Genomic DNA, 26207 nt, shown 5'->3' with positions numbered 1-26207 from the left:
AGAGAAGGGAATGACAAAATCTTGTGGATTCTGTTGACACCCATCCAAATCTTCCTTGCATTTTTCAGTGCAAAGTCTATGCTTTTTTTTCCTTTTCATGCATCACTTGTATATGGTGTTTGGCAGAACATTTCACAACAATTCTGCAGCTTACCTTGTCAATCAGCAAATGGCCCTTTGGAGTCCCTTTTTTGTCTGTACCTAACTCATATCTCATCTAGACTAAAGTTGGAAAATTTTGATGAGAAACAAGTGTTCGTTTGTTCCCAGTACTTTGCCTTGCTATCATCATTATTAAAGCACATTTTTCCACTTCCTTCTCTTAGAGTTTCTGCTTATGGCAAGACTAAAAGCACACACACAAAACTGTTATGAGTAAAGCCCTTTCTGCAGCCCACTCCTAACCAAGACCTACTGCCTGAATCCAAGGGAAGGCCCATCACAACATTCTAACAATATTTTGCAGAGTAGTATCAATAAATACTGCCAAAATCCTGGCTCCAAGGATCTTGTGAGAAGTCAGATGTTAAGTTAGGTTTATAACCTTTCCAACTTGCTTCGTATTTAAACTTTAGATGCTTACCTCAACTGAAATTGCTAGACCTTTTGAGCTTCTCTGGCCACATTCAAAACACAGTTCAGGTATTATATCCATTAATCAGTGCTGCCATGTATTTCTCTTATATTCTGTCTAGATGATTTTAGCAAGTTTAAGCACAATACTCCCCTCTGTGGGATCTGAGGATTTGGTATTTACTAGTGACTAGCTCTTTGCCACTTGTCCTCATTACCATCCTCTGTACATCAGTACTTGAATGAGACTGCTGGCATATGCAAAATTAAGAATGTAGGTATGGAATATCTGAAAGGTCAAAACATGGAAAACACAAACAGCAAGTCTGAGGAACTTGACTCTTACGTGGACCAGCTAGTAAAAGTGGGCATACTTCAAATATATCGCGGTGAAATAATAAAAGATTTTTTTTAACTAAACAATGACATGTAAACTTATGCTAAAGAATACGTTGCATAGAAATTACTTCACCATGTGTCTGATGTTAATCATAAGTAACTTGGTGAATCAGGGCCCATAAACTTTTTTCAGTATTAAGTTATGTGTTCTGCAGTCCCTAATTCCACTGAAGATCAGCCTTTATCTAGCCCTTTATTTTTTCAGTCTTTTCCTGAGTATTTCTTTCCTCCTGAAATTTTCCTTACAAAAATTTCTCTACAGAGGTTTTGTGTTTAAAAAAATCTAATAATGGTGACACGAAACTTACAGGGTGACCATGGTCCAAACTGGGATCATACTTAGTGATCAGATGGTGACACCTGTCCAGATCTTGGATTTTTCTGGGGAACCAGGGCACTGGAGAGAAAGCAGCAAGATTTAAACGAGAGAGGATCAAATCACTTTTAAAAGGCACAGAAAATAAAACCTGTGCTGAAGATTACAAGCTTTCTTTTCATCATTATCTAAGAATATTCATATCTACATGTCACCATACGTCAGTAGTTGACTTCATTTGCCAACCAAAGTGGCAGACTGGATGAAAAATAATCTGAAATTTATTTGCAATGATAATCTCTGAGTTTTAATTAGTAGAAACAATTTTTAAAGGCATAAACATTTCCTTTAGGCCAAATGAAATACTCTGTTTGACACAGCACAACAAATTTATTTCTGCATTTTGGATTTAAGAAAATATTTTAATCTTGTCTAAAAAAATAGTCAAGTTTTCATACCTTTAAGAGTGAAAACAACATTTTAAAAGAAAACATGAAATTTATAGAAACAAAACAGGCCAACAAGTATCCTGACTTCAAGTTTTTTCCTTGTGGTTCTTTTTTTTTTTTTTTCAGCAAAACTATTCTAGCATTAGCTGAATTTCCAAAGTTTCCTTCCCCTGAAGTGAGGACCTTTTCCAGCGACTGAAATAATGTGTGCTTATTTTAAGTGCCAGCATTTATAACCAATGAATTAAAGAAATACTGGAAAAAGACAAAGTTGGTACTGCTTTTGAAGGTCAGACTGATGCTGTAATCAGATTTAGTGTCTTATAGCTCAGAAAAGGTCTGTTTGGGGTCACCTTAATCTCATACTTCACAAGAAACCAGGCATCTCTCTACTGAATGGCAAATTTAGCTTTAGCTCTATTACATTATATCCAGACACAGCCAGTTCACAAAGGTACAAAGCTACAAATACACACTGGTGTTGGGAAATCCCAGTTCTTTCATGCAGTTATTGTCAATTCTGTGATAAGAAGGAAGAAATACTAGTCTGGTAGATGTCTTATGTCCACCCAGAATTTTTTGCTGAGCCTTTTTCTTTGGCGGCATCAGTGGTTCTGGTTTATCAATATGGTGATAGGTGCTTTACATATATAAATATAAATATGGACCCTCAGCCTTCTCATCTACCAGGGGCACCGCTAGTATCTTCAGAATTGTATTAAAGGTGTCTAACAGCTTGTTATATTCACCCATCCCCTACCTGCCTGTAAACAGGAAAAATAGTGGCAAATTCACTTCCCGTCCTGGTGACTGGTAGGGATGGTGGCTGAAATACAGCACAGGCTGTGGACTAGCCACTTGCATCACTTTGCCAAATGAAATACTGTTCCCAAAGTGCAACTTTTGAAGCTGCACAGCCTCTGAACAAGCTTTTCATGTGCCAGATGTCTGATGCTCTGTCACTCCAGATTTGGCAGTGGGTCTGTTCTCTACGAGAAGCTCATCCCTTAGTTCTCCCAGCCTGCCCACTACCTGCAGGCTTTCTGCTGACCCTCTCTCCCTCTTGCACTCTGGAAGCTTCTTACAGCCTGTTGCATTTAGCTTTCAGTGAGGGAGCAATCTACCTCCAGAGAGTCCTACTGCACCCAGACGGCAGTACCCAGGGCACCATAAACAGACAGCTACTGCTTCTTTTAAGAAAACAAATGCAATACAAGCAAATGAAACATTCAGACCCTCTGCTATATCATCACGTTCCCATCGAGTGTATGTGCTTGCCCTGGAGCAGCCAGTTCTCTGCACAGCTCTAAGCACACAATCTTCCTGTCACTGAGGAGTTTCCAGTTTCTCCTCAGCATCTTGTTTTGCTGCTCTATCTTTCTTATCTCCCTTTTTGCTGGAATGCTTTTCTCACCTCAGTTCCACTGGCTATGGTGAAGTGCCTCTCTGTCCACACCAATGGAAATGGTCCCAATTCAGAGAAAACTGTCATGCAGTGAAGAAAACTAAATGCACGCTCACCTGCTTTTTAGACAAATTAAATCACTATTACAAAGCTAAAGCTAAAAAAGTTAATCCAAAAAGAAACAGAACTCTTACCTTTCTCTTCTCTGCTAGTTTTCACGTCCTCTGTCACTCTTTTTAAGGAAGTGATAAGGATACTAACATCAGCACTGTGAACTTCACATTCAATGAAAATGTCAAAATAATCAGTAGCATTCTTAGGTTTTTTGGCTCGTCTGGTTTCAAAGTGATGGATCTGAGTTTCAAACATCTGCAAGAGCCAGAGGTTCGTATGATGGATCTTCTCCAAAAGCTGGAAATCCACATAAGTCTAGATACACTTCTACAATGTCTTTAAAAGGTAACTACAAGAGGTATTAACAAGAAGTGCATGTTAAGCAATGAAGCCTAATAATGCCCAGTTTATAAAGTGCTAAAAAAACACAGGCAGAGCTAAAGATTTAACACTGTAGAATTAGGTAGAGATAAATGGAGATGAAAGATGAGATACTGTTGACTGTAGTCTGTGCAGAAATAATAAATGAGTGGATGGCTAACTTAAAACCCTGGCAGAATGAAAGCAGATCTAGTGATATATAACACCACCATAATCACAAAATAATCGCAAACAATTAAAAATAAGTAATTAATAAAATACTTTTCTTCTGAGTTATTAATTTTCACAGGTGAGAGTAAGCACCTGGTAGGGATACTTCAAATGCCCAGAATATATAATGCCAGTATGGTTTACAGCTCTTGTATTCTCTGTATCCCCTGCCAAATATGCAGAGAAAATTCATTGGCTTCTAACATCCCCACAATCCGAGTGCTTGAAATGCCTGCCTCTTGTTTAGTTGTGGCTGGCCACCACACCTGCTAGAAAGAAATAATAGATTGGGCTCTAAACAGCCCTTACATTAAATGATGGTTCTTCTAAATGACTGTGCCCAGCTGCTCCCTCCCTCCAAAGCACTCTCCTCCACCTGGGAAGGCCAGCCAAGCTCTCTGAGCAGCTGTAGCAAAACAGGGACAATAAGAAATGGGGGAAGGCAGGTGGAGGCATATGTCAGGCAGGGAGCAGGAGAAGGGTGAGAGAGGGGGAGATGCACAGCGGGGAGCGGGAGAGGTGAAGGCAATAGGGACAGAAGAGAGGGCTGCATGGAGGAGGAGAATGGTGAGATCTGTACCTCAAAGACTTTGGCTGCCTTAGAGAGCTCAGTTTTGCTCACATTGCAGAGGGTGAGGGTCAGGATGAGAGTGGCTCTGCCATCCTCCCTGTTGGAGTCCGGGCTGTCTCGCTTGTTCAATGGCTCTGTGCCATGCATCTCCTTCTCTTCCTTTGGCCTGAGATCACCACCGAGTCAGTCTTCATTGGAAGACAGAGGAGTGGATTGCAGTTCCCAGATGCTGAGCAGAAACTGCTTGAGGATGTGAGTGCTTGTCCTGCAGCAATGGCCAGGGGATGTGGTAGGACTGGAGATGTGTCTGTGCGGGTAGTGAGATCAGAGCTGTGAGGCAGCAGCAGAGCAAGCTGGTTACTGCTGTGTTAGGTGTAGGGACATTTATGTTGGCCATGCCAGGCACATCAAGGGAAACAGCCTGCGTAGGATCTGCGCAAGAGCCCAAAAGAACCCTCCTCCTCTGGGTAACTTCAAAGCATGGCCCTCCTGCTCTGTTTGAAGGTGTCTGCAAGCTGTTCAACCCTGGAGACGGGCTCCTTTATGGAGCCTGATCTCCATTTACATCTTCCAGTCTGGACTGCCCTGTAGAGCATCTGAAATTCCCCTTCCTTCCCATCTCTTACCTCACTGGCCCCCTCTCTGCATTGACCATGCCCCCAGAGAACCAAAGGGGGTCTCCCTGCACACCCCAGTCCGATCCAAGCCGTGTCCCTTCTGCAGAGACACAACCATGGGAGTGTCAGAGAGACCTGAGCAGAGACAAAGTTTATTGCCTACTTCTAAGCTTTTCCTGACCACAGGATCTGCTCAGCCCTAGCCCTACAGGAGCCGAGTTTGCCTCCAGGCTAAGTTCCTCTGTTGGAACTTGGTTTTGTCATGATTTTATCTCCAGGAAGTAGGAGTGTCTCAAAAAGCCCAGGGTCACATCTCGCTCATAGGTGGCAGGGCAAGCTCAAGGGAGATTCAGCTCTGCTCCTGCCAGGGCATGGCATCCCTTGACGTCCACAAACATGTTTCTGGGTATGAGCACCCATATCTACATAGCCCAAGTTACAGTGTGTGGAGCCCCTGTGAAAGCCATCTCGCAGGTCCACAGAGAAGACCACCTCTCTGCCCTCCCTTCACAGATAGAGCTGTTTCTGATGTGCCTCTTAACTGGTCCTGGCTGGGTCACACACCCCAGTGCTATATTGCTCTTGCCTTCTTCCTGGCCAGGGAAGATAAAGATAATGTAACCAAATTTTGTTCCCCAGAGACCACAACAGCACTGTGGTTCCCCTGAGCCCAAGACAGAGCACTGAGGAGGTCTCGATTTGCCCATCTATTTCCTGGATGAGACAGACAAACCCAAGGTGAATTTTGGACCACGGTGCCCAGGAAGCCGGTCTTGGCATCCTGAGGAGCATGGGCCCATCCAGACCTCGAGCACCAAGGGCTTTGCAGGCCGCAGTGAGTGCCAGCCCCAGAGGAGCTGTTCCGCAGCTGGGCCCAGCCTGAGCCCAGGCCAAGGTGCCGCGGGGCCCAGCACCACCTGCGGGTGGGGCGGGGTGGGGCAGGGTGGGGTGGGACAGGGCAGGATGGGGCAGGGTGGGGCAGGGTGGGGCAGGGTGGGGCAGGACAGGGCAGGGTGGGGCAGGGTGGGGCGGGACAGGGCAGGGTGGGGCAGGGTGGGGCAGGACAGGGCAGGGCAGGCCCCTGTTCACAGCCTGAACGCAGCCTGGCTCTGGGCTGCTGCACCCTCTGCTCCACGCGCTACCCCACGCCCCCCGGCCCTGGCCCGGCTGATGTCCCAGGGGGCTCCAGGAGGGCAGGGGGCCACTTCAGAGGTGGCTGAACTGAGCGGGACAGGGGGATGAGAAGTGGGGTTTAAGGGGGAACAAGGCTCTTCCCACTGTCACGTTCCTCCAGCAGTGGTGGTGGGGCTGGGCACAGGAGAACAAGCTGAGCTGAGCCTGGCTATCTGAGTCCAGATTGGGCCTTTACTGTGAAGGCTGGGTGCGTGCATCCCCACGTCCAGGCCACATGCATGGCACAAACAACAAATGGCACAAGTTCTTCTACTACAGCTACATGTGGGCATGTAGGTGAAAGCCCCAGGGCTCAAAATGCATGTTTAAGGCACTGGTCACAAATAATGGAAGAGCACGGACATCAGGCTCCTACAGCTGTTTTCATGCTTTAGTGTTAGAGTCCCATCTCTATATGTTCCTACAGCACCAATTGTTCTGTGTAGGAATGGAGGTTTCTCTTTAGACCCAGACTGGGCTCCTCAGCCAGTGTGATAGCTGAAGCAGCATAGGCAGAGCTTACAGTGCAGCTTTAAGCCCTGGCTCTCCAAGTGGTGAAATCTCCTTGCCTATCCAGTGGACACCGCAATACCACCTTGAATCCATGCTTGGGACAGGCCCAGGAAGGTCTCACCCATGATTTAAGTCAGCTCTGCTAAGACGTCCCAAAGTCCTGCTTTCAGCGCTTTTGGGGACATCTAGGAGTACAAAAGGAGAGGTCTCAGTCTGGGTGCTGCAATTCAAAGGGCTATGCAAGGACTGGAGCAGAGTGTGTCATCCTTTCCCATGGGGACAGGCAGCTTCTCCCTGCAGAATTTGAGGCTCTCCCACCCCAAGAGTAAGCTCACCCCCTCTTGTGGAGTCCCTGGGGTGGGTGATTTAGGCAGACATGGATGATCACCACAACCAACCTGGCCAATTTTTGACCTGTTACCATTGCAGATATCTCCACCCTGTGTGAGTACAGTACTATTAATTTGAGATGGATATGACATTAATATTTCTGTTTATTTAGGTTAATTTAAATGGTTTCAGTTGAACATCAAAAAAGTCTTCTCTGCCAACTGCTAGCATGGTTTGAAATAGCAAAGAAACAGGCTTTTAAAGAATGCACTCCTGTGGAGTCGTCCTGTGCTTCACTCCTCTTTCAATAATTTCTGCATCCTCTGGGGAATAAAGCGTCCCTTCTCCAAGGCTGATGTCAGTTCTAGGCATCTTAAGACACCCAGAGGAGACCACCTCCCTGTGTAACCTGTGCGGACAAGCCCTCCCTCCACACCATCACTGACCCTGGCCAAGGTCACTGAAAAGGAAAAGGATCTCATGAAAGAGCTTCTTTGATCACCTGAAACAGAGCTGGAGATGGGGACACTGATCATAGTGGGGTAGAAGAGAGGAAGGTTACTTAAAAGAGTAGCTTGGGATAGGTTAGTCAGAGTAACATACAAAGACATATAGAGTATGCAAAGGTAGAACAAGCAAGGCTTTGCTGATCGTTTCTAGGTAATTACACACATCAAGAATATGGGGATTTTTTTCATTACTTTGCCTGGATGAGTGATAGTCAACCAACTCGAGAGAGCCTTTTTTGATTTAGAACACATCTCAAATGGGCATTCCCTCTTACCTGGGGGAATTTAATTCTGACTGACTCGTGCAGTTACCTTACAAAGAGGAGTTGCACTGGCCAGATAGTGCAAAAAACATTTTTCTACACAACTTTCATTTTATTTAAGCATGGAAATAAGTCACCCATTAAGAAGTACTATTTAAAATTCAACTTATTTGTGCTATTTAATGTATATATGCACAAGCTAATTTGTTCTGCAAGAAAATCTACTTTTGATATGTTTTCTCTTCTTTTAAAATACTAAGAATTTAACTTTTTCTCATCTCTTGATGAAAAGCTTGCTGAACAGCTATGTTATGCTGCTTTGGCTGGAGATACTGCTTATTTAAACTTCCATTAAGGGACACAGAATCACACATGTGACATCAACACTAACCATTCCACTTGTACATAAAAGACAACTGTGAATCATGGGTTCTCAGTATCATTATAGATCTACTGCTGCTGTCACTCATAACGAGCCAGAAACAAAGGAGCTTGGAAAGCTGTCTGAGGATTGGTTTGAAAGACTTCACGCTTGGGATGAATTTGTCTCTTTGTGGTACACAGTTACCTCATGTGTCCTATTATATTAAGAGAGAAAAATATGGGCTACTTTCACACTGAAAATACATGCCAAGCAGGATTGAAAGATACACACAGGCATTGTCATGAGAAAAAAAAAGGAAGAAAAAAGATACAGAAATCAAAAAAGCTTACTTCAAAGCACCAAAATGATACCATTTTGCATAAGTATATGTCTATTGAGAAGGGTTCCGGCTGGTATCCTTAGACTAATGTTATGGGCCATATAAATATAATGGAAACAGCTGTACTTTCTATCTTCCTAAAGGATGATGCTTACATTAAAGCTCCATTGATTTTCAAACTATAAATACAAGAGTAGTACAATATCAGGCGTGAGACCCATGGACTTTCAAATCCTTCTCCACCTTTGGATCTTCTAACAGAAATGTGACTCCTGAATCATGTTAGTATCATGATACAGAATTGTTTCAAGGTGGAAATAGTGTTCTGATTTGCTTTGCTCCATTCTGCTCTAATGGACAAGTGCTGATCTCCTTCCTCCTTCAACTAGTGAGCTACAGGGAGGCATTACACAATGTGGACCAGTCCAAGAGGGCATTTAACTACTTTGAGTGGAAGTTATTGGATAAAACACAGAAATAGCTTCTTGAACAGCAAAGCTCTTCTACATGGCTAAGCTGTTGGGTTAAGTTGGAATCACCCTTGTTTCCATTTGCTCCCTCAGTCAAGCTATAGTCCAGAAAGAATAAAACTGCTTTCATTGAAAAATTAAGATTAAAGCTCAAGTGGGAGAAGGAAGAAGACTCCAAAAAGTGTCAGGAGCTGTCTTGAAAGATATCATGTTTGGATTTGAATGCACTCAGACTGGGACACAGCTAACCCAGGTCTCCCATAGCTTTCATGCGGGCTCTAGACACAGATAGACACAGCGAGTTAGGAGTTGGAAGGCTTTGATCTCTTCAGCTGCCTTGTAAGAAGCACTTCTCCATTTCCAAGGTGTTGGTACCCACCTTCTGGATTGTGAATCCAGAAAGTTTGGAGATACTTTGTAGCAGTGCTGAATAAAGCACTCTCAGAGAAGGATACAGGCAACACAAGGTAGCTTTCACACATCAACCTTCCACAGTAAGTAGCTGAGTACGTCTTAAGAGAGGTCTCCGCCTTCTGTGAGCTGACTGATCCTGAATCAGCTCTGAACCCGTGAGGTTACACAATATTACAGCCAGCACGGCTCTGAGACTGGACTAATAAGGCCTTGATGCCTTTTTAATGCACCTGCATGGTTCCTTGCTTGCACAAATTACTGACAAACTGACCTCACATACAACTGCAAAAAGCCACACAGACTTGCCTTTAGGTAACTCTCCGTTGAAGGGGCTTTTTTGCGGGTACTGTATTAGACACAGACTCCACGCTCTGGGTAAGCAGCCTCAGTGCCTTGCTTAGGGACTCCACTCTGCAGACCAATGACACATCACAGCATAAAGCATTCTTGGTTTGCACAAACCTTTTTGGGATTGGTACTTGTGCCAAGTACAGTATATTTCTATATGGCGATAACTCTGTTAATAAGGCTGCAGCACACTTTCTATCTTTTCTGCTAGCATGTGTGCTTTGGATCAATGGTGACATCACATTTTTAGGAAAAAAATGTATTGCAGGATAGAAGTGATTGTGTATAAAATAGAGGTACAGAGGTCCAAGGAGTATACGTAGACCCCCTGAAAGGTGTAGAGTTTGGGATTCCATGGGAACCTTGCACAAATATGAGGGACTGAGGGGAGAATGACTGTGAGAGAAAGCAAAGTAGATGAGTCTTCATAATCATGCCATCCTGTCCCTGGGCCCAGAGTAGTAATGCAACCTCACAGCTGCCGCAGACTATAGCTCTGCATGGTGAAGATCTCCCCCTTCTGCTAACCTTTGGCACAAGAGATATGGAGGCTTTCCCCAGATTCCTAGAAATAAGGTCATTTTTATGTATTAGTGAGAAAAAATGGATTAGTGTCTGAAGGCCAAAATAGTCAAGGGTCACCTGAAGGCATGTATTTCTCTGCTAATCTACAGTAATTAAGATATATAACATAAGCATTTATGCAGTACACAGGAAGATGAAAGACTGAGGCTAGATGAAAACACATTTGCACATGGCAGCTTCTAATCAGCAGCCAGTGATTAGCAAGCTACAGCAAATCCTCATTTTATCTTCTGGAGGGCATTGCAAAGGATCCCCATCTCACCTGCAAAGGAAATAATCAGAGCAGTTAATTCTACAGCCAGCCCATTTCTAACACTCTAGTACATATTACCCCTTATATCCATCCCCTGAAAGAATAAGGTCAGCAAAGAAGTGCTGGGCTGGACACATTTATTAGGGTCCTATTGGAGTAATATCTGCAGAGTCAGCTCTTTACCTTCATCACCCATACACAAGGATGGCTCACAGGATTGGGGGTGCTGGCTCTCAGCAGGCTAGCAAATGTTAGGGGGAAAATGTATCAGGGAAAAGACCAGAATGGCAAAAGGAAATTTTATTAAAACCAAACTTTTCCTTTTCTTCCTTACTGAGAACAGCTACAGCCACACATCAGAATCCATCCCAAGGCCTTGTGGCCATTCCTAGCACCTCCACTAAAACTGGATATTTCAGGTGCAACAAATTACAGTCAAATTTTGAAGCTTGGCTAGAATTAGGAAGAAGTTTTTGCACCAGAAAGGACGTGTGTGCTGCTTTAACTTGGTCAGGCTCAGAGTATTAATGCAACCAGACAAAATCTGCTTTGTGATTGCTATTTCTGATCCAAGTTTTGAGGAATTCAAGGTAACAAATCTGTAGTTCCTTACTGTTGATAGTGTCAGCTAAGTTCTTCAGCTGCTTTGCATTGTCCAAGACTTCAATCCTCTGGGTGTAGGGATTGTACCGAACAGAGAAAGGACGAGGGATTGTTTGAGCAAATTTCCTGAGGCAAAAATACAAAAAGCACATACAAACTCAGAAAGCTCCTTTTTTCAGTAACTCACTATTTTCTTGGTGTGTGCATTTGTTGATGAGGGGAATAAGAAAATCTGTGAGAGGAAACAACTGAAATTCCTGCTCAGTGATCTGAGACCTACAGCATTCAGTAATGTTCTTGAATCTGCGTTTGTCCTTAACAACTTTGGTTTTTTTACCTAACAGGAATAATTATGCTATTGGCATGGCAACATTCTTCCTGGTACAGGACAACTATGTAGTTATTTGGATTTGCCAAACTTGAAAACCTCATTGTCCTTTCAGTAATGCAAAATATAGAAATACTGATCCAAGTCTGCAATTTCTGGGAAAATAAGGTCAAGTACCTATGTCATCCTGGCATACCAAGGAGCAAGAAGAGTGTTAATTTCTGACATTGTTGGTAGTAGCTTCCACATCATTGCAAAGACAGGACATAGTCAATGGAGTAAAGCAGTATTCTTGCCACTCCTTATTTGCAGCCTTCCCTGCTACAAAATAGTTAATTCCATGGCAGAAGCATTCATACTTCGTTATCTTGGGAAAACATTAATTTGCATAACCAGAGAACTGTGGAAAGGAGAGCTCTGAATGGAATGAGATGGTCAGAGCTATTATTCTAGCTCCTTGTAGACTCCAGCAGGATACTGGGTTATATATCTGCTTCAGATTACTGAAGTTATTGCTGAAAGAAGAAGGAAAGCATGCAGGAGCTGATTATGGAAGCCCCAATATACAGGCTGTGATTTAGCATGGTAAATCCCATATGCCCAGAACAGTGGAATATGCCGGATGCTACCTCCACATTGCTTCTTCACTTTAGTCCTAATTATTATCAGCTAAGGCCATTACCTTTATCTCAAACAGAGTTCAGTGTGAGCAGATCACAAGGTGTGACAGTGGAAAAAAATTATGTTAGCTATGATGAAAATATTTAGTGGCATCAGTCCAATTTTCCTAAGGGGAGAGATGCACGTTAGAAGACAGTCTTCCTAAATCCCAGCTGAAGGTAAGATCCTAATTAGAAGATGAATGCCTTAAGCTGAAATGTTTTGGGTCAACCTCAGAATAATTTTTCAGGGAGGTTTTCTATTACACACAAACTCATGTGTTCAGGTGCAAGCCACGAACACAGGCACTGGACCAATCCCCAGACCTCTATTTCAATTTAACCACTTTTCTAATTTGGTCACTGAAACAAATAAAAGAAGCTCCAAGATAGTTTGTCTAGAGTAAGGCAGCAGCTTCCGCTTTCTCAAGGAACTTGCTACTCAGAGAAGTATACAGAGAAGATGGAAACTGCGTGCAGGATATTAATAGCACAAACCAGAAGAGAAAGCCATCTTTCTCAGGTATTACCCCACAGAAAAGGGCAGAAGGAGATGCTGCAGGCTTATGATGATTGAGGAAGCAGCAGAGGAGGTAACTAGGAAGACTGTGGAGCTGAGAAGCCTGGAGCAGCAGAGTATCTTGGGTCTCAGCATGTGTTTATCTGTGAATGGGGGAGAGAGAGAGAGAAGAGACTGCAGGTCTGGGACAAGTCATCTCCAAGTGAAAAACTTGTTAAAGTGTGAACTAAAGCTAACCCCTAGTGGCTTGACTAACATCCAGAAATATGATGGTGTTTAGAATAGAAATATTGTTGTGAGGTGGAACCCAAGCTGAACCCCAAACACAGTCTGAGTCATTCTTGTTTCAAGAACCAGAACTGAACCTGGATCATTATTTCGAAGTCTTGTTGAACTGGAACTGAATCTGTATTTGAGTCACAGATGACTGCAAGATTTACTGCGTAACCCCATAGTCTTGTAAACACACTGGTGGTAACAAGCTGGAGGCTCTGTGTTAAGCTAACCACACAGGCCTCAGGGTTGGTGTTATTAGGCTTGCTTGGAGTTTTGTTTAGCTGTAATAACAATTGTCTTATGGACATGTAGCTATTACCTAATTTGTTTTAGTTTTGCTTAATTCTGAATAATTGTGTGCTATAATGCCTATCATCAGTAACTTTATATAGGCAGGAACAGCAAGCAGTCGTGCCATATATAGCAAAGTCTGATCCTGAAGTAGTGATGCAGCATAAAGGAATACCAGCATGGGCTGACGACAGAGGCCTTAAAGGCGTGAGCATAGGATGATGTTGGTAGTCTCTGGGTTATCAACAATTCCCCGCTGGTCAGTTACTTACAGTAAAGCAAACTTAGGAGCTGAGAAGAAAAAAACTGGTTTAGAGGAAACAAAGAGAAAAAGTAACATAAATAGTTAAGTCAGAAGTAACACAGATTTGCAGACAATGTAGAAAAAGCAAAATGTAAAGCATGTTAAAAAACATTAAAATGGCCCTGAGGAAACCTTGGGCTGAAGAAGAAAAAAGGAGGCATCAACACCATTCACCTCCTCACAAAAAGGAGGAATTCACTCATTCATGTTCATGAGATGAACATCACAGTCCTGCTCTGAAGACCTCAAGATGATGATTATTTGACAATTCCAGCCCTCACAAGACTGAAACTGACACAAAAGAAAGTGTAAGGGTGAGCATAACTTCAGAGGAAAAGAAATAGATACCAGGAGGGGTATTTGTACTAGAACTTTTAACTATAGTATTGTTGAAGAGATTTGTTTTGCATTAACTAAATAGCTTTGACCCTTAGTGTTAGTATCTTTGCAATTCAACCAATAATAATTTTCTGTTGCATTTTGGTTATACAGATCAAACGCTCAATTAGACTAACCACAAATTCTTGGCTTCATGCATAAAGTATGTTCCCCTTAATGCCCATAACAAGATTTTGAGTGTAACAGCTGCTTAGTCTCTTCAAGCATTGCACAACTCTTTCTAATGCCTCTCAAACTATTACAGTCAACCCAAGATCTGTTGTGGCAATCAAATCCACTGTATTGGCAATGGACAAGAAATTGGGTCTTTGGTGGAATGACTGGATTACCTTAACTTTTCTTTTGCATCTTTAAAACTTTCAGCAACATAGTAGACAGGCTGGAACTCAGTAACAGGGTACTTCTGCACAGCAGTCTTCTCCAGGACAAGAGGCTGAATCTCAGGCTTACTTGATAAACTATACTATGAGCAAAAAGGTAAGAAATTTATTTCAGTTTAAAAGTGCTTGAATTTGCTGTGAAAGAAATATAGAGCTACTGAATCCCACACAGTTTCAGACCGGAAGAAGTTGCTCCTGTGGAATACGTTGACAATGTCACTTACTAGGAAAGAAGCAGGTATGAGTTCTCTGTGTACTTATATACTGACACATGTATTAGAGCTCTTCAATGAATTACCACATTTCATGCTATTAGTATGCAAGAAGTAGGAAACAAAATAAGAATCTGAAGATATTCAGAAGAAAACATTGTGTGATTATAAACATCTTTGAAATGTTTTTATAGAACACACCTGCAGCTCCCCAAACGAAGACAGCAGCCCTGCACCATACGCCTTGAGGGAATCACCTTCCTTACATAGTCCAAATTCCACTGTAAACCAATAAACCTAGCAAGAAAGTTAGACAGAAATATGATTCCTTGATCAAAAAGAGAAGGTGCACATCATTGATTTGAATACATTTAGCATTTCCATTTCTACTTAAAATGTTGCCATGTGTCAAATATCAACTGTATAAATACAATAAATGTCCCCACAGAATGAAATTCTTCTCCTGAAAGGGGCACAGTGCTAGACTCATGGTGCCTGCAAATCAGTTCAGCTCCCTGACAAACACAGTTGTGGTTTATTGTGCTTACATTTTTCAGCAGAGCAGAGACAATAAAATTATAGCAATAAAATTTCATTTTTTGTGGCCAAGCCAGTTGAAGTTTGAACCTTAATTGATAGAAGTTTGTGTCCCATTTCACACAGAGGGCATCTAGCTGCAGTAGCAAGGGGAAATGGGTGGTTAGTGCAATATTGAAGGAAGATGGTGTGTGGCCCAGCTTGACTTCTTGGTCTATCATTTTGACGGGAAACCTGCTCTGGCTCAGAAGAACTACCTCATCTATCAGAAGCAGCAAAGGTGACGGAATGCTTTTCCCAGGTGAGTTGGCAGTGGGGACACTAATCTCATAGGCATATATCCTTTTTTTTTATTTCAAGTTTACAACTCTGGGTCTCAGTAGTCTCAGAGTAGGATTCAGGTGAGCCACACTGACTGCAAAGGACATTATCTGCCTGGCAGCATGGAAGAGAAGAGGCACTTGCAGGTAGAACAGCTGCTGAAGCTGCCTCCTGAAATTTCCTGCAGGCATGTAGTCACATGTAATCTCTTCTTGCCCAATATGTTTGTGCTGGAGGAAATCTTGTCTGGGCTTCTGTGTTTAATCACAACTGCCACTTGGAATAAGGGGTGCCAAAGCTTTTTTCCTTCAATGCAACTGTTTCAGGGTGGGGTTTTCCAACCATGGACTTCACTATGTTCCCATTCAACTCTATGGGAGTTCTATCAGTGACTTCAGTGGCAGCAGAATTAAGACAACACAGGGTGCTTCTGAAAATTGAGCCCTCATTTATTAAATTACCGTAGCGAGTTTCTCGATGAAATCATCTGGAGCTCCCAAAGATGCCAGTCCAATTTCCTGTAACAATAAACCATTATTCTTCAAGCTGTTTATTGCAGACATTCTTAGTGTCTCGTCTTATGTAATTTCTCACATTTTAAATGTTACCATCACTTACTACCACACACAAATGTTTACAGGACATGTTCCTATCGTGCAACATCAATTTTAAACCAGAAATCTCTCCAGAAATGAACAAAGGGTCTTGTCCAAATGTCATTTACAAGGCATGATCCTTTGTGCCTGGTACAAAGCCACTGAGGTCAAATAAAATTTTCCTCTTGTTTTGACAGGCTTTTGATCAAGTCTACAATGCACATCTGAGAGAATGACATGGTCAAAAGGAAGTAAATCAATCACACTCACACACCTTAAATATTTCTCTTTGTTTTGATGAGCCCTGATTGCAGGAGTTTTCCTGGAGCCTTGAATGTGTTATTTTTTCTGAATGACAGGCCATGACTTGAAAGAGCTTATTCATAACTTGGGAGCTAATGGAGACTTTCCTGGGAAGCATGCAATAGCTGGATTCAGAAGACAGCCACACAGACTGTATATAGGCAGGTTCCTTTTTTGGTTTACTTCAGTGAGGACTGCACAGTGCAAAAATCAGTGCCACACACACACATACCAAAAGCATGGGAGCAGCCATCACCATGTCAAATCCTAAGAAGCCAAGGTGCAGTAGGGCTTATCTTGAAGGAAACCCGTTCTGCGAAAGGGCAGAGGGCAATACTGAGTGCTTACTAACTACGAGAAGCCAACTTTTGTCTTTTGAGCAGGATGTTACATCAAGTCCATTTTCCCTTCCTTCTTTCCTTCCTCCCTCCCTTCCTTCCTCTGTCCTTCCATCCTTTCACTCTTCTGTACTCTATCCTTTCTTTCTTTGTCTCTCTTTTTCTTTCTCTTCTTGTCTTTATTATCCCTTCTTTCCTTTTTCCTTTTTGTCTTTCTGCTTTCTTTCTTTCTGTCTGTTTGTCAGTCTGTCTTTCTCTCTTTATGACTTCTTCTCTTTGTGTCTTTTCATGTTTTCTGGTAAGATGCAGCCAGAAGTTTACTCCTTCACCAAGGTTTGGCTTCTTTTCCAGAGACATTAGCACTACCAAAGCAAAAGCTCCTCTCCAGCCTTCTCACATGTTTGCAGCTGGGACAGTTCCTCACTTTACTCAGCCTCTTCTGTGGCTTCAATAAAAACAAAAAAATATCCCCACTTTCTCTAACATTTGGTCTGCATGGTGGGACAATAATTCATCTGACTCATGAGCCGTTTAACTTTGCTCAGAAGGATCAACATTTACAAAAAGTGTTATAGATGATGGCTTCACAAAGGACTTGCCTGTAAAAAACAACTCCACCAACACAGATATTTGGAGTTTGAGTGTATGAGTTCACCGAAGTGATCTGTGTCAACATTTCAAACAATAAATAAATCAGCCTCGTCCACTCTTAAACAGTATGCTAAAAGGTAAATCCACCCCACCCCTCATAGCCCTTGGTTCATCCTCTATATTAGTCTCTGGTGTGTTCAATTATATAAACAGTATAACCACTGAGTAACTTACCTGGGAAAACTGAGCAAAACTGGGATCGGCAAACAGAGGTACATGTCCTAGCAGCTCATGACAAATATCACTGCAGGAAAACATGACATCTTTAATAACTTTATTTTAGGAGATTCATTAATTCATCCTTTCATTTCACTATTTCATTTCATTTAATTATTTCATTTCACTTCATTATTTCATTTAATTTCATTTCATGATTTCATTGCATTTCATGATTTCATTGCATTTCATTTCATCATTTTTTTTCATTCTTTCATTATATCATTTCAGTATTTCATTCTTTCATTCTTTCATACAATGCTGGGTGAACACCTAGAGTCAGCACAGCTGCTTGTACCAGCAAATAAAGCTCAAGACTCACAGGAAAACATTTTTCTCTAAAATTATTGTAATGGAAATGCTTGCACACTCCAGGGTTTTCAGTGCTTTTATCAACATACATCCCTCAGAGGAAGGATGATACATTATTTGTTTTTCCTTATGGAAGAAAACCATCCATTCAACTGCAGGCCCAGCTCAGGAAAGCCGAGAAAGAAATCACTCCACTGAAGAGAACATGGACTTTTCCATCTTAAAGACAAGAAATCTCTTTAGATGAAGCTCAGGCTACTCAAACAAGTCACCATGGTGTCAACATGTACCTCAAGAGCTCAACTCCAGTCCCTGTTATGGCCCAGAGCCTCCCACTGACAGGTGGAACTTGCTTTTCATCAGGTAGGACTATTTTCATCACAAGCTGAAGTTGGTGGCAGGAGAGGCATGTCTGGGGAAGAACTCACCTAGGGACTGCTAGATTTTTCAAAGACAGAGAAGCGATTTGGTGAGATGGAAAAGAGACAAGATGATCCCAGGAGGGCCGGGTCTGTGAAAGACATTTCAGCCTGGCTTTGTGCAGAATGAGAATGAGGCAAGCAGAAGCAGGGAGGAAAACCAGAAGAATGAGGGATAGAAAAATGAAGGGGGAAAAGGAGGTTGTGGGAATGGGTAGGAAGAAAAGAAATGGTAAGGGAGGGGAGGAAGAATTGCAACAATATGAAGCAGAGGAAGAAAACTGTTTTGAAAACGTCAAGAGGAAAAGGACAATGGACAGGGACAGAGAGAAACATTATAGCATAAACAGAAAAAGAGAAGGAATCAATGATCTGGGCTTCCTCTATCTTACTGCCAGAAGCTTGCTTGCAACATGTTGAGTCATTCCTGCACTAGATTCCACACCACTATTTGGGTGCTAATAGCTAAGCTAAATGCCTTTGCACACTGCTCTCTTGCATCCCCACTACCATGCAAACATGCCTTCAGTAGCAGAACTGTCTCATCCGCCCCATGAGAACTTGCAGATGAGGATGTATCTCATTAAAAAGAATAGAAATCTTCCGAAAATGTTTTCAGAAGACAGCAGTCGTGTGGCTGCTCTCCATTAGCTCTGTTCCCAGGAGTGCTCCCCACATGGCTATTATCAGTTGAGCTGACCCTGCTGTTAGTCTGCTTCAGCTTTACACGTTTTCTATGCCAAAGTACTTACGGCTCTGGTGTGTACATGGGTTTGGATGCATGGCGAATATACTGTGTAGAGTGGAATACTCTGAATGCCAGCCCAGCCAAGAAATCCCGAGAGGAGAGTAAGCCTGCAACGGGACGCAGGCGAAATCCAGTGCAGGCTGAAGGGACAAAAAAATATCATCTTAAAAACAGCTAGTGTGCTTGATTTATCCTTATCCTGACTCCTCACAGTGGAAACATTTGTTAATTATTTTCTATGCTCTCATGTTAAACAGAATTGAATTGTGAAAGAGCAGGGAATTTTCTACCCATGTATACCATTACAGTATCTGAGCATCTGTACCATTGTACACCCAGAAGTTTTAGAAGGGGTACTATAGGGAGTCTGTGATAAAGCAGGGACTGCTTTTCCATTTCTGGAAGCACCACCCCCACTGACAGCTGAGGCCTTTCCTTTGGTCTGGTTCTTTTATATGCTTCAAACTTACTCTGCAAAAATTTTGAAATATCTTCAAGCTGGGGAATGTTGTCCTCCCGGTAGCCACAGTACTTCTCCAGCAGTGGGAATACATGGTTGTGCTCATAACAAGCATGAGTTGGATAAAGACTCTTCAGCTCCCTGAAGACAGTGCCCCATGTTTTCTTTTCTTCTTCTGTGTAGGTGACTCGAGGAATAGGTTGGCCACTGGGAAGAAAATGGATACCCTCCATAGGAGCAACAGAGGAAATGTCCTATGCCACCATCGTCACATTTGGGAACTTCACATGGGCTGGCTAGGAGCTACTGGTGCAGGTGGGGAGATGCCTTTGGTCTGATATGCAGGTGCAAAAGGAGCATCACTTGCTCCTAAGCATAGGCTGGGAAGGACTTTACTGACCTCAACTGAGATACTCGACTTTAGACAACTCTTTGCATCATTGTGGTAAAAATAAATTAATGAATATTTGCCTTATCAAGATGTTCTTCTAAAAATATTTGCTGGCTGTTGGTTTCAATTTGTTTGTATTTCTAGATATGGAGCAGCTGTTGTATTTCTTGCTCTAATACACTTTACATTAATTGTTTTTGTTACAACAGGGAAACCATCAGCTCCAGAAAATTGTTTCTTGGAAGAGCAGAGAAATTCTTATCTGTGCTTTATACTGTAACAGATGCAGATTCCAGCCACTTTGACTTTTTATAATGCCATGAATAATTTTGAGTCAAATCCCACCCTCAGGCCTCCATGTGCTTATATCATGTTGAAGCTAGCAGGAATTAGACAACCACAAGCAATGTAGTTTGGCCTCCCATGAATAGTCAATTCCTTAGCAATAATGATAGGGCCATAGGTGAATCCAGCAGCTTTGAAAAATCAAAGGGTTGTAAGTAACTTAATAGGGTTAACATCACTGCTGGAATAATGCTGGAGCTTTCCAAGCCCCAGAGATCCATTGTCAAACTCTTGATGACACCTCACCATCTCCCACTCCCTTGTTTTTCCCTTGAGCCTCAGGGCAGCTCCTCCGGAGCACTATCTTTTTCTGTCTCTCTGTATCAGCCCTCCTTGATCTGTGGAGCTTTAAACATCACGTTGAATTATTAGGATTGCTGGGGAATAGGTCCTATAGCACTCCTAAGTAATCCTGAACCACCTTCCAGGGCTACAGGGGGAAGCTATGACTTAAAAACCTTTCAAGTTTCAATTAAAAAATTCCAATGATCAACAGGGCCAGAAGCAAAGGAAGGCAAAGGGAAAAGGCAAGCTAAAAGCAAAGAGAAGTCAACAAAATTAAAAATCCAACAAAAACAATGGGTAAATGTATTGGGAGAGAAAGCAAAAGAGCAAAGGCAAAGCAGAGAAGCAAACAGCAGGAGGAAAGAGAACAAAATAGGTGCAAAAGGAGGGACACAGTAGTGGATGAAATTGATTACAGGAAGAATGTAAGACAAGCAACGACAGGACCATCTCACCTTTGTAGCTGGGTAGCACATTCATAAGCTAAGCACCTTTGCCTTTTCAGATATTCCCATGAAGCCTGATAACTTTGGTTGTTCTGCTGCCCAGTTCTCTGCCTTTCTGCCCCCCCATGCTGGAGACACCCCCTTGACCTCTCCTCCAAACTGTAGACTCTGAAAGGCATGTCCACCAGGTGTAGCACCCAGGGCGAAGACACCACAGGTCCATCTGGGCCTTCCTGAATCAACACCCAAAGTCACAAAAACCACATGCCTTCTCGCCAGAAGCCCCAGAAGACCAAACATGGGCTTTCACAGCCTACTTATGTCTCTGTTACTGAAAGACCTAATCAGAAAGTCCAAGAATTTTGCGTAAAGGGTGCTTTTGGGACATAAGTCCACGTCTGTGTAGGATCTGTTTCTAATGTGTCTGAGGATCTGGATAGCAGGCTAAATATTAATTACATCTCATAATATAATGGTTTCAGTTTGACTGTTGGGGAGAGTGAGTGGTTAACATGGTTTTTGTTTTATTTCTATATAGGATTTGGTGAAAGCCTGCAAACTAGAGACCAGAATTTGCTATCCATTATGCAGGAAAGAAAATCTTCTGTGGGATACCTAAAAATGGACATTAGATCCATCCACATCTGGCCACAAAGTTTTAACCAAATTTTCTAGCTATAAACTGGACTCCTAACATTTTTCACCTGAATTTTTTCACTTCCCATCAGTTCAATTTTGTCTCTCATTTTGTGATTAGACTATTAGCTCTTTGGCTCAGGGACTCTCTTTTCATCACAATCCTTTGCAAAGTGAAGCCCTAAATGTACAACATATGTTACTTTATCCTTTGCAATCACAATTTTTACCAGTCTCAGCAAGAATCAGGCCCAGTAGAACTGATATAAATGTGTGAGTGGCTCTGGGAACAGAATTTTATCTACTCCAGATCTGATCATTGAAAGCAATCAAGCAAGCCTATTCTAACTGAATTTATTTTTCTTGGGAAATGAGAGCCCAAATTGCTGATTGCAGCTGGGTCAGACATGATAAAAGTAGAGTATCAGGCTCTGGATTAGCATCAGAACCATAAGTTATTCATTATTTTAATAGTGTATGCAGCTCCTGCTTTAATGTAAATGATAGGCACTAATCCCCTAGCTCTGATTTAATGGGGAGAATGCCAGAAGAGGCTTTATTCAATGCTCAGGTCTTTGTAGTAACAACAGAGTCTGCTGCTCAATTAGACAACAAAGCCACGGAAGAGGGGTGTTGTGCGGAAAGGAGGGAGGCGATGTTCTCTTCTGAACGTGTGCCTGGAACAATTTACTTTTGTTTTACTGTGATTTGGGGATAAATGCATGAACAGGAAGATTTAATCACATGGCAGAGAAAAGCCAACAGCAAGAGGATGCTTGTGGAAAAACAAAGATTGCCAGCAGGGTGAGAGCCCTAGGAAGAGGGCAGAAGATGTGGGCTTGCTTTCTGCCCACACACTGAGCACTCACTGTCTGTAGTTGTAGGCGATATCTGCAAACTCCTTCCTCCGGGCCCGGTACACAGGGTCTTTGAACCCCTGGAGAGAAACAGCAATAGTCAGTCCGTGCACAGGTGGTGAACAGGCTTCCTCTCACTGAACACCCTCAGGCACGGGTGGTGCAGTCTAAGAAGTGCAAGAGGGTGAATGGGGAAGCTGTCTCCATCCTGCCCGGCTCCATTCTAACAGGGCACCGCTCCTTCCCAGTCTGCAGGGCCACCAGAGCAGCCATTCAGCCACAGCCTCCCAGCACCTCGTGTCCGCCAAGTCCTTTCATTTTCTCATTTCTGCTTGCCACAATAAAGGGAAACATTCTTATTTGCAGCACCAACAAGGTGCTTCTGCAAGAGCAATACACTAAATTAACAGCACTCAGATAACTGTGTCCTGGTTTCTCATGAAGCTTGTTGCAGTTCATGGTACAGCTGGGCTGATTTAGAGGAGCAGAGTTAAAACATGTTCAAAACACACTCATCGACTCAGTCAGACTTTTTAGGTGGATTTTCAGCATGAACTTACGCTTAAAGGTGCCCATTTTCAAACTGCTACAACAGTAGGAACTTAGCAGGCCAAAAGCCCCATTTGCACTACAAATTCAACCATTTGAATGGATTTGATTACTACAGGGAATGTCTAATAGACCTTTTAGTTGGGAGCTTGACCTTTGCAGCTAATTACTAATAAAACCAGGGATAAGAAATATAATCTCTAAATCTTCATCTCGTATAACTATTCTCCTATCCCAGTGTGCCTGCTATTTAGACTAAAAGTTCCTCAAGGCTAGGAGTGCCTTCACCACCTGCAGTAGAGAAGTGTCCTTCCAAGCTAGGACACACTTCTGCAGGGCAAATAGCAACAACGCACTGAGCACTGCAGCAGTTCATGAATGCATCTCTTAGGGGTACACAGCACAACTGGACTGGGGCCATGAAACACAACCAAGTAGAGGAGGCAGCTGAAGTGAGATGGAGATCTAAGAGTGTAAGTCAAAAAAAGGCAGCCAGTGGCCTCTTTTGGCCAGATGCACTGTCCAAGGTTAACCTGGCATACAGGTATTTGTGATAAAATCCTATATCACTTAACTGCTAAAAACATGGGCTCCTTTAATTTCTCTTTTTCTGCGCTCTGTGTACTGTCACACCTATTTACCCTAGCAGCTGGGTTTCCTTTTCAAGGCATAAACTGCTCACTAACTAATTCTAGGAACTGGAGCAGAGATGCTTCATTCCTTTTAATACCTTTTTTTGTTTGTTTGTTTCTTGTTTCAAATACAATCTTGGTCTATTCCCACATGACACACAAGGGGGCCGTTGACTCAGTGTATCTCCTTTCATTCTGCCTTTCAAATGACCACACTGAACATCATGAATCATTGTACATGATACATAACACATCTTGAATTAAGCAATAGGTAGTGAATGACTAATCACCCCATTTCAATTAAACTAATAGCAGCAATTTTTGTTGTGCTGCATGTAATTTATTTATAATCACCCTATCTCAATTAAACTAATAGCAGCAATTTCTGTTGCACTGCATGGAACTCACTGTGTTTTGACAAATGAAAATAAGTTGTTGTTTGCTTGGAGAGGGAATAGAGGCAGAAAGTATTCTTGTATCTGGAAGAGCTGAAAAAACACTGAATATTTTTTTTTTTATCAGCTAAGCCAATGAAGCTTTCTGACCCTACCATTTAAACCACAAACTTTTTGAAACAAGGACCTTTTCTTTTGTTATGTTTCACCATACAAGAATCATGTCAGATTTAGCAACCGCATAACAAGACACTAAGCTCAGTAGTGTGTATGTAATCAAGGATCAAAAAAACAGTCTTCCTGTCTCCAGGCTATGATATGTTCCTTCTGTAATTTTTGTAATTTGTAATTCACAAAACAAGTCTGAAGTCACCACATCAGAGCCACCTGGGAAAACTAGAGGTGTCTTTGTGGTGGCACTGTGCTTTGATGACTGCTATGACTTCTAAGGTCTCCTAATATTTGCTCAAATCAAAGCAACCTTTGGTCCGATTTACTTCATAACCTGAGATAGGGCTGATTCTAACCCTAGAAATGTGGTACTCTTCCTGTCCTATACCATCTGAGACAGTCTACTAGATCTGTCTTAAAGCAGTTCAAATGTAAATGAAAGAAACACCTGTCCCAATAACGGGAAACATGTTGAAAAAAATAAAGATCTGTTTCTTACAGGATGATCAGCATCCAATTCTGCTCCATAGCTTAGGATCTGATTGGCAAACCTGTCCAGCTCCTGGATACTTCTTGGGAACCATGGCACTGCAAAACAGAAGAGAAACAGAGACTGGTATGCTGCTTCGTTATTTGGTTTGGGGCTGCCTTCTGATCTTTCCATCTTTTCATCATAAATATAAATAAACATACGCAACGGACTAAGTTCTTCGGGCAGCAATGGCCCTTCCCTGTAGTAGGAGGCAAGAGCAAACCCTGCAAGATATCTTGAATTTGTGGCTGTTTTGCACTGTTGGAAGAATACAGAGCATCAGAACTGTCTAGCCCTTAGCGCAGACCTGGCTTGTAATGTTTATGATTTTCTGTTTATTATTCTGGTCTCTTGGCTTACCAAAATGCAGGGATTTTTCTAGAGTATCTTTCCTTTTACGGTAGGTGGAATCAGCCATTTCAAAGGAACACCAAGAAACCCCACAAGAATGATACAGGATTATTTGACCCTCTGGAAATCTCTTTCTAAGACCTCCTTGATGGCCTCACTTAAGCTAGGATGCTGAAATAAAATTATAAACGGCACCTAATACCTCAGGCTAGCATTGTTTACTGCAGTCTTTACACAATAATGCATTCATTTAATTAATATTCTGGTTCTGGTTCTCTATTGCCTTGTGACTCACATACTGTACACACTGCCTACAGTGCAGTCAGAATATGAAATGGGGCCACACTGACTACAAAGCATATAATGCCTGTGTGGCCCTCCCTTTATAGAAGGATATAAGTTGGAGGGCAAGGAAGAATAACAGGTCTTTCCCAATTCAGTGTGTTCAGGGAGGGGAAAGCAGAAGGCAAGTGTCTTCATGCCAACTGCACAACGAGGAGAGGCTCTTTGCAGCTCATGAAGTACATGGAACAGTCATCCCAGGGCAGACCTCCTTCCTGGAGCCACAAGTGTACTCACCCAGTGGTCCAGGCAGTCCCTGCCACGTGTCCCCTCAACAGCACGAGACCTGGCACACACATGCAATGGCTGTCCTAGGCTGCAGCCCCCTCTTCCATCTCCTCCAGGAGGATCCAGTTGGATACCAAGCCAGAGACCCTCTTGGCAGGCACAACTGGGCCTGGCCACCCCAGGTCTCTGCAACACTGAGAGAGGGAAGCTCAGTGGAGGGAGCACAGGGAACGTGGAGCCTTTCCAGTCTCTTGCCTAGGTACCACTGGCAGCTGGGCACATCTTGGAAGCTGCCAGTGCTACTAGGTTCAGCTTGCTTGGGTTTCCTTTCTGTTGCCCCATTCTTACATTTTCGGCCCTTTGACCCTAGCTGCCTGACCTTTTTCTTTTTCCCTTCCCTTCTGCCTGAGTCAGAGGCTACAGACATGAATTTAGTAGCCTGTGATGAACTTCTCACAAATACAAGTGCTCTTTGAGCCCATGCACACATCTGCCTCCAGGAAACTCCGCAGCACTGAGCTCTATCATTTCTTTACATCTGATATGGAAAATTACTCCCTTGTGTTTTAAGCTTGAT

General features: G+C 42.7%; 2 protein-coding genes across 8 annotated transcripts in view; both read right to left on the bottom strand.

The window, feature by feature from the left end:
* LOC101912036 (tyrosine 3-monooxygenase-like) overlaps positions 1-5945 on the bottom strand; it is a 48804-nt gene extending 42859 nt beyond the window's left edge. For all 5 annotated transcript variants that reach the window (XR_003553590.2, XR_003553587.2, XM_055808327.1 and 2 more), the window contains exons 1-3: positions 4428-5945; positions 3337-3511; positions 1281-1369 (exon numbers count right to left, since the gene is read on the bottom strand). Coding sequence is in view for 3 of the 5 variants with exons in the window: in XM_055808327.1 (XP_055664302.1) it covers positions 1281-1369; positions 3337-3511; positions 4428-4565 (402 nt within the window). In the remaining 2 variants the exon portion in view is untranslated. The remainder of the gene's footprint in view (positions 1-1280; positions 1370-3336; positions 3512-4427) is intronic.
* Positions 5946-7197: 1252 nt separating this feature from the next.
* The window catches only part of PAH (phenylalanine hydroxylase), a 42832-nt gene continuing 23822 nt past the window's right edge, over positions 7198-26207 (bottom strand). For all 3 annotated transcript variants that reach the window (XM_027784018.2, XM_027784017.2, XM_005235583.3), the window contains 10 exons: positions 24677-24765; positions 22443-22510; positions 19481-19677; positions 19015-19150; positions 17490-17559; positions 15889-15945; positions 14771-14866; positions 14307-14440; positions 11211-11326; positions 7198-10606 (listed from right to left, as the gene is read on the bottom strand). In XM_027784018.2, the coding sequence (XP_027639819.1) occupies positions 10563-10606; positions 11211-11326; positions 14307-14440; positions 14771-14866; positions 15889-15945; positions 17490-17559; positions 19015-19150; positions 19481-19677; positions 22443-22510; positions 24677-24765 (1007 nt within the window). In that variant the 3' untranslated portion in view covers positions 7198-10562. The remainder of the gene's footprint in view (positions 10607-11210; positions 11327-14306; positions 14441-14770; positions 14867-15888; positions 15946-17489; positions 17560-19014; positions 19151-19480; positions 19678-22442; positions 22511-24676; positions 24766-26207) is intronic.

Source organism: Falco peregrinus, chromosome 6, assembly GCF_023634155.1.
Source record: "Falco peregrinus isolate bFalPer1 chromosome 6, bFalPer1.pri, whole genome shotgun sequence".
NCBI classification, from domain to species: Eukaryota; Metazoa; Chordata; class Aves; order Falconiformes; family Falconidae; genus Falco; species Falco peregrinus.
This window is presented reverse-complemented; position numbering and strand designations above follow the sequence as displayed.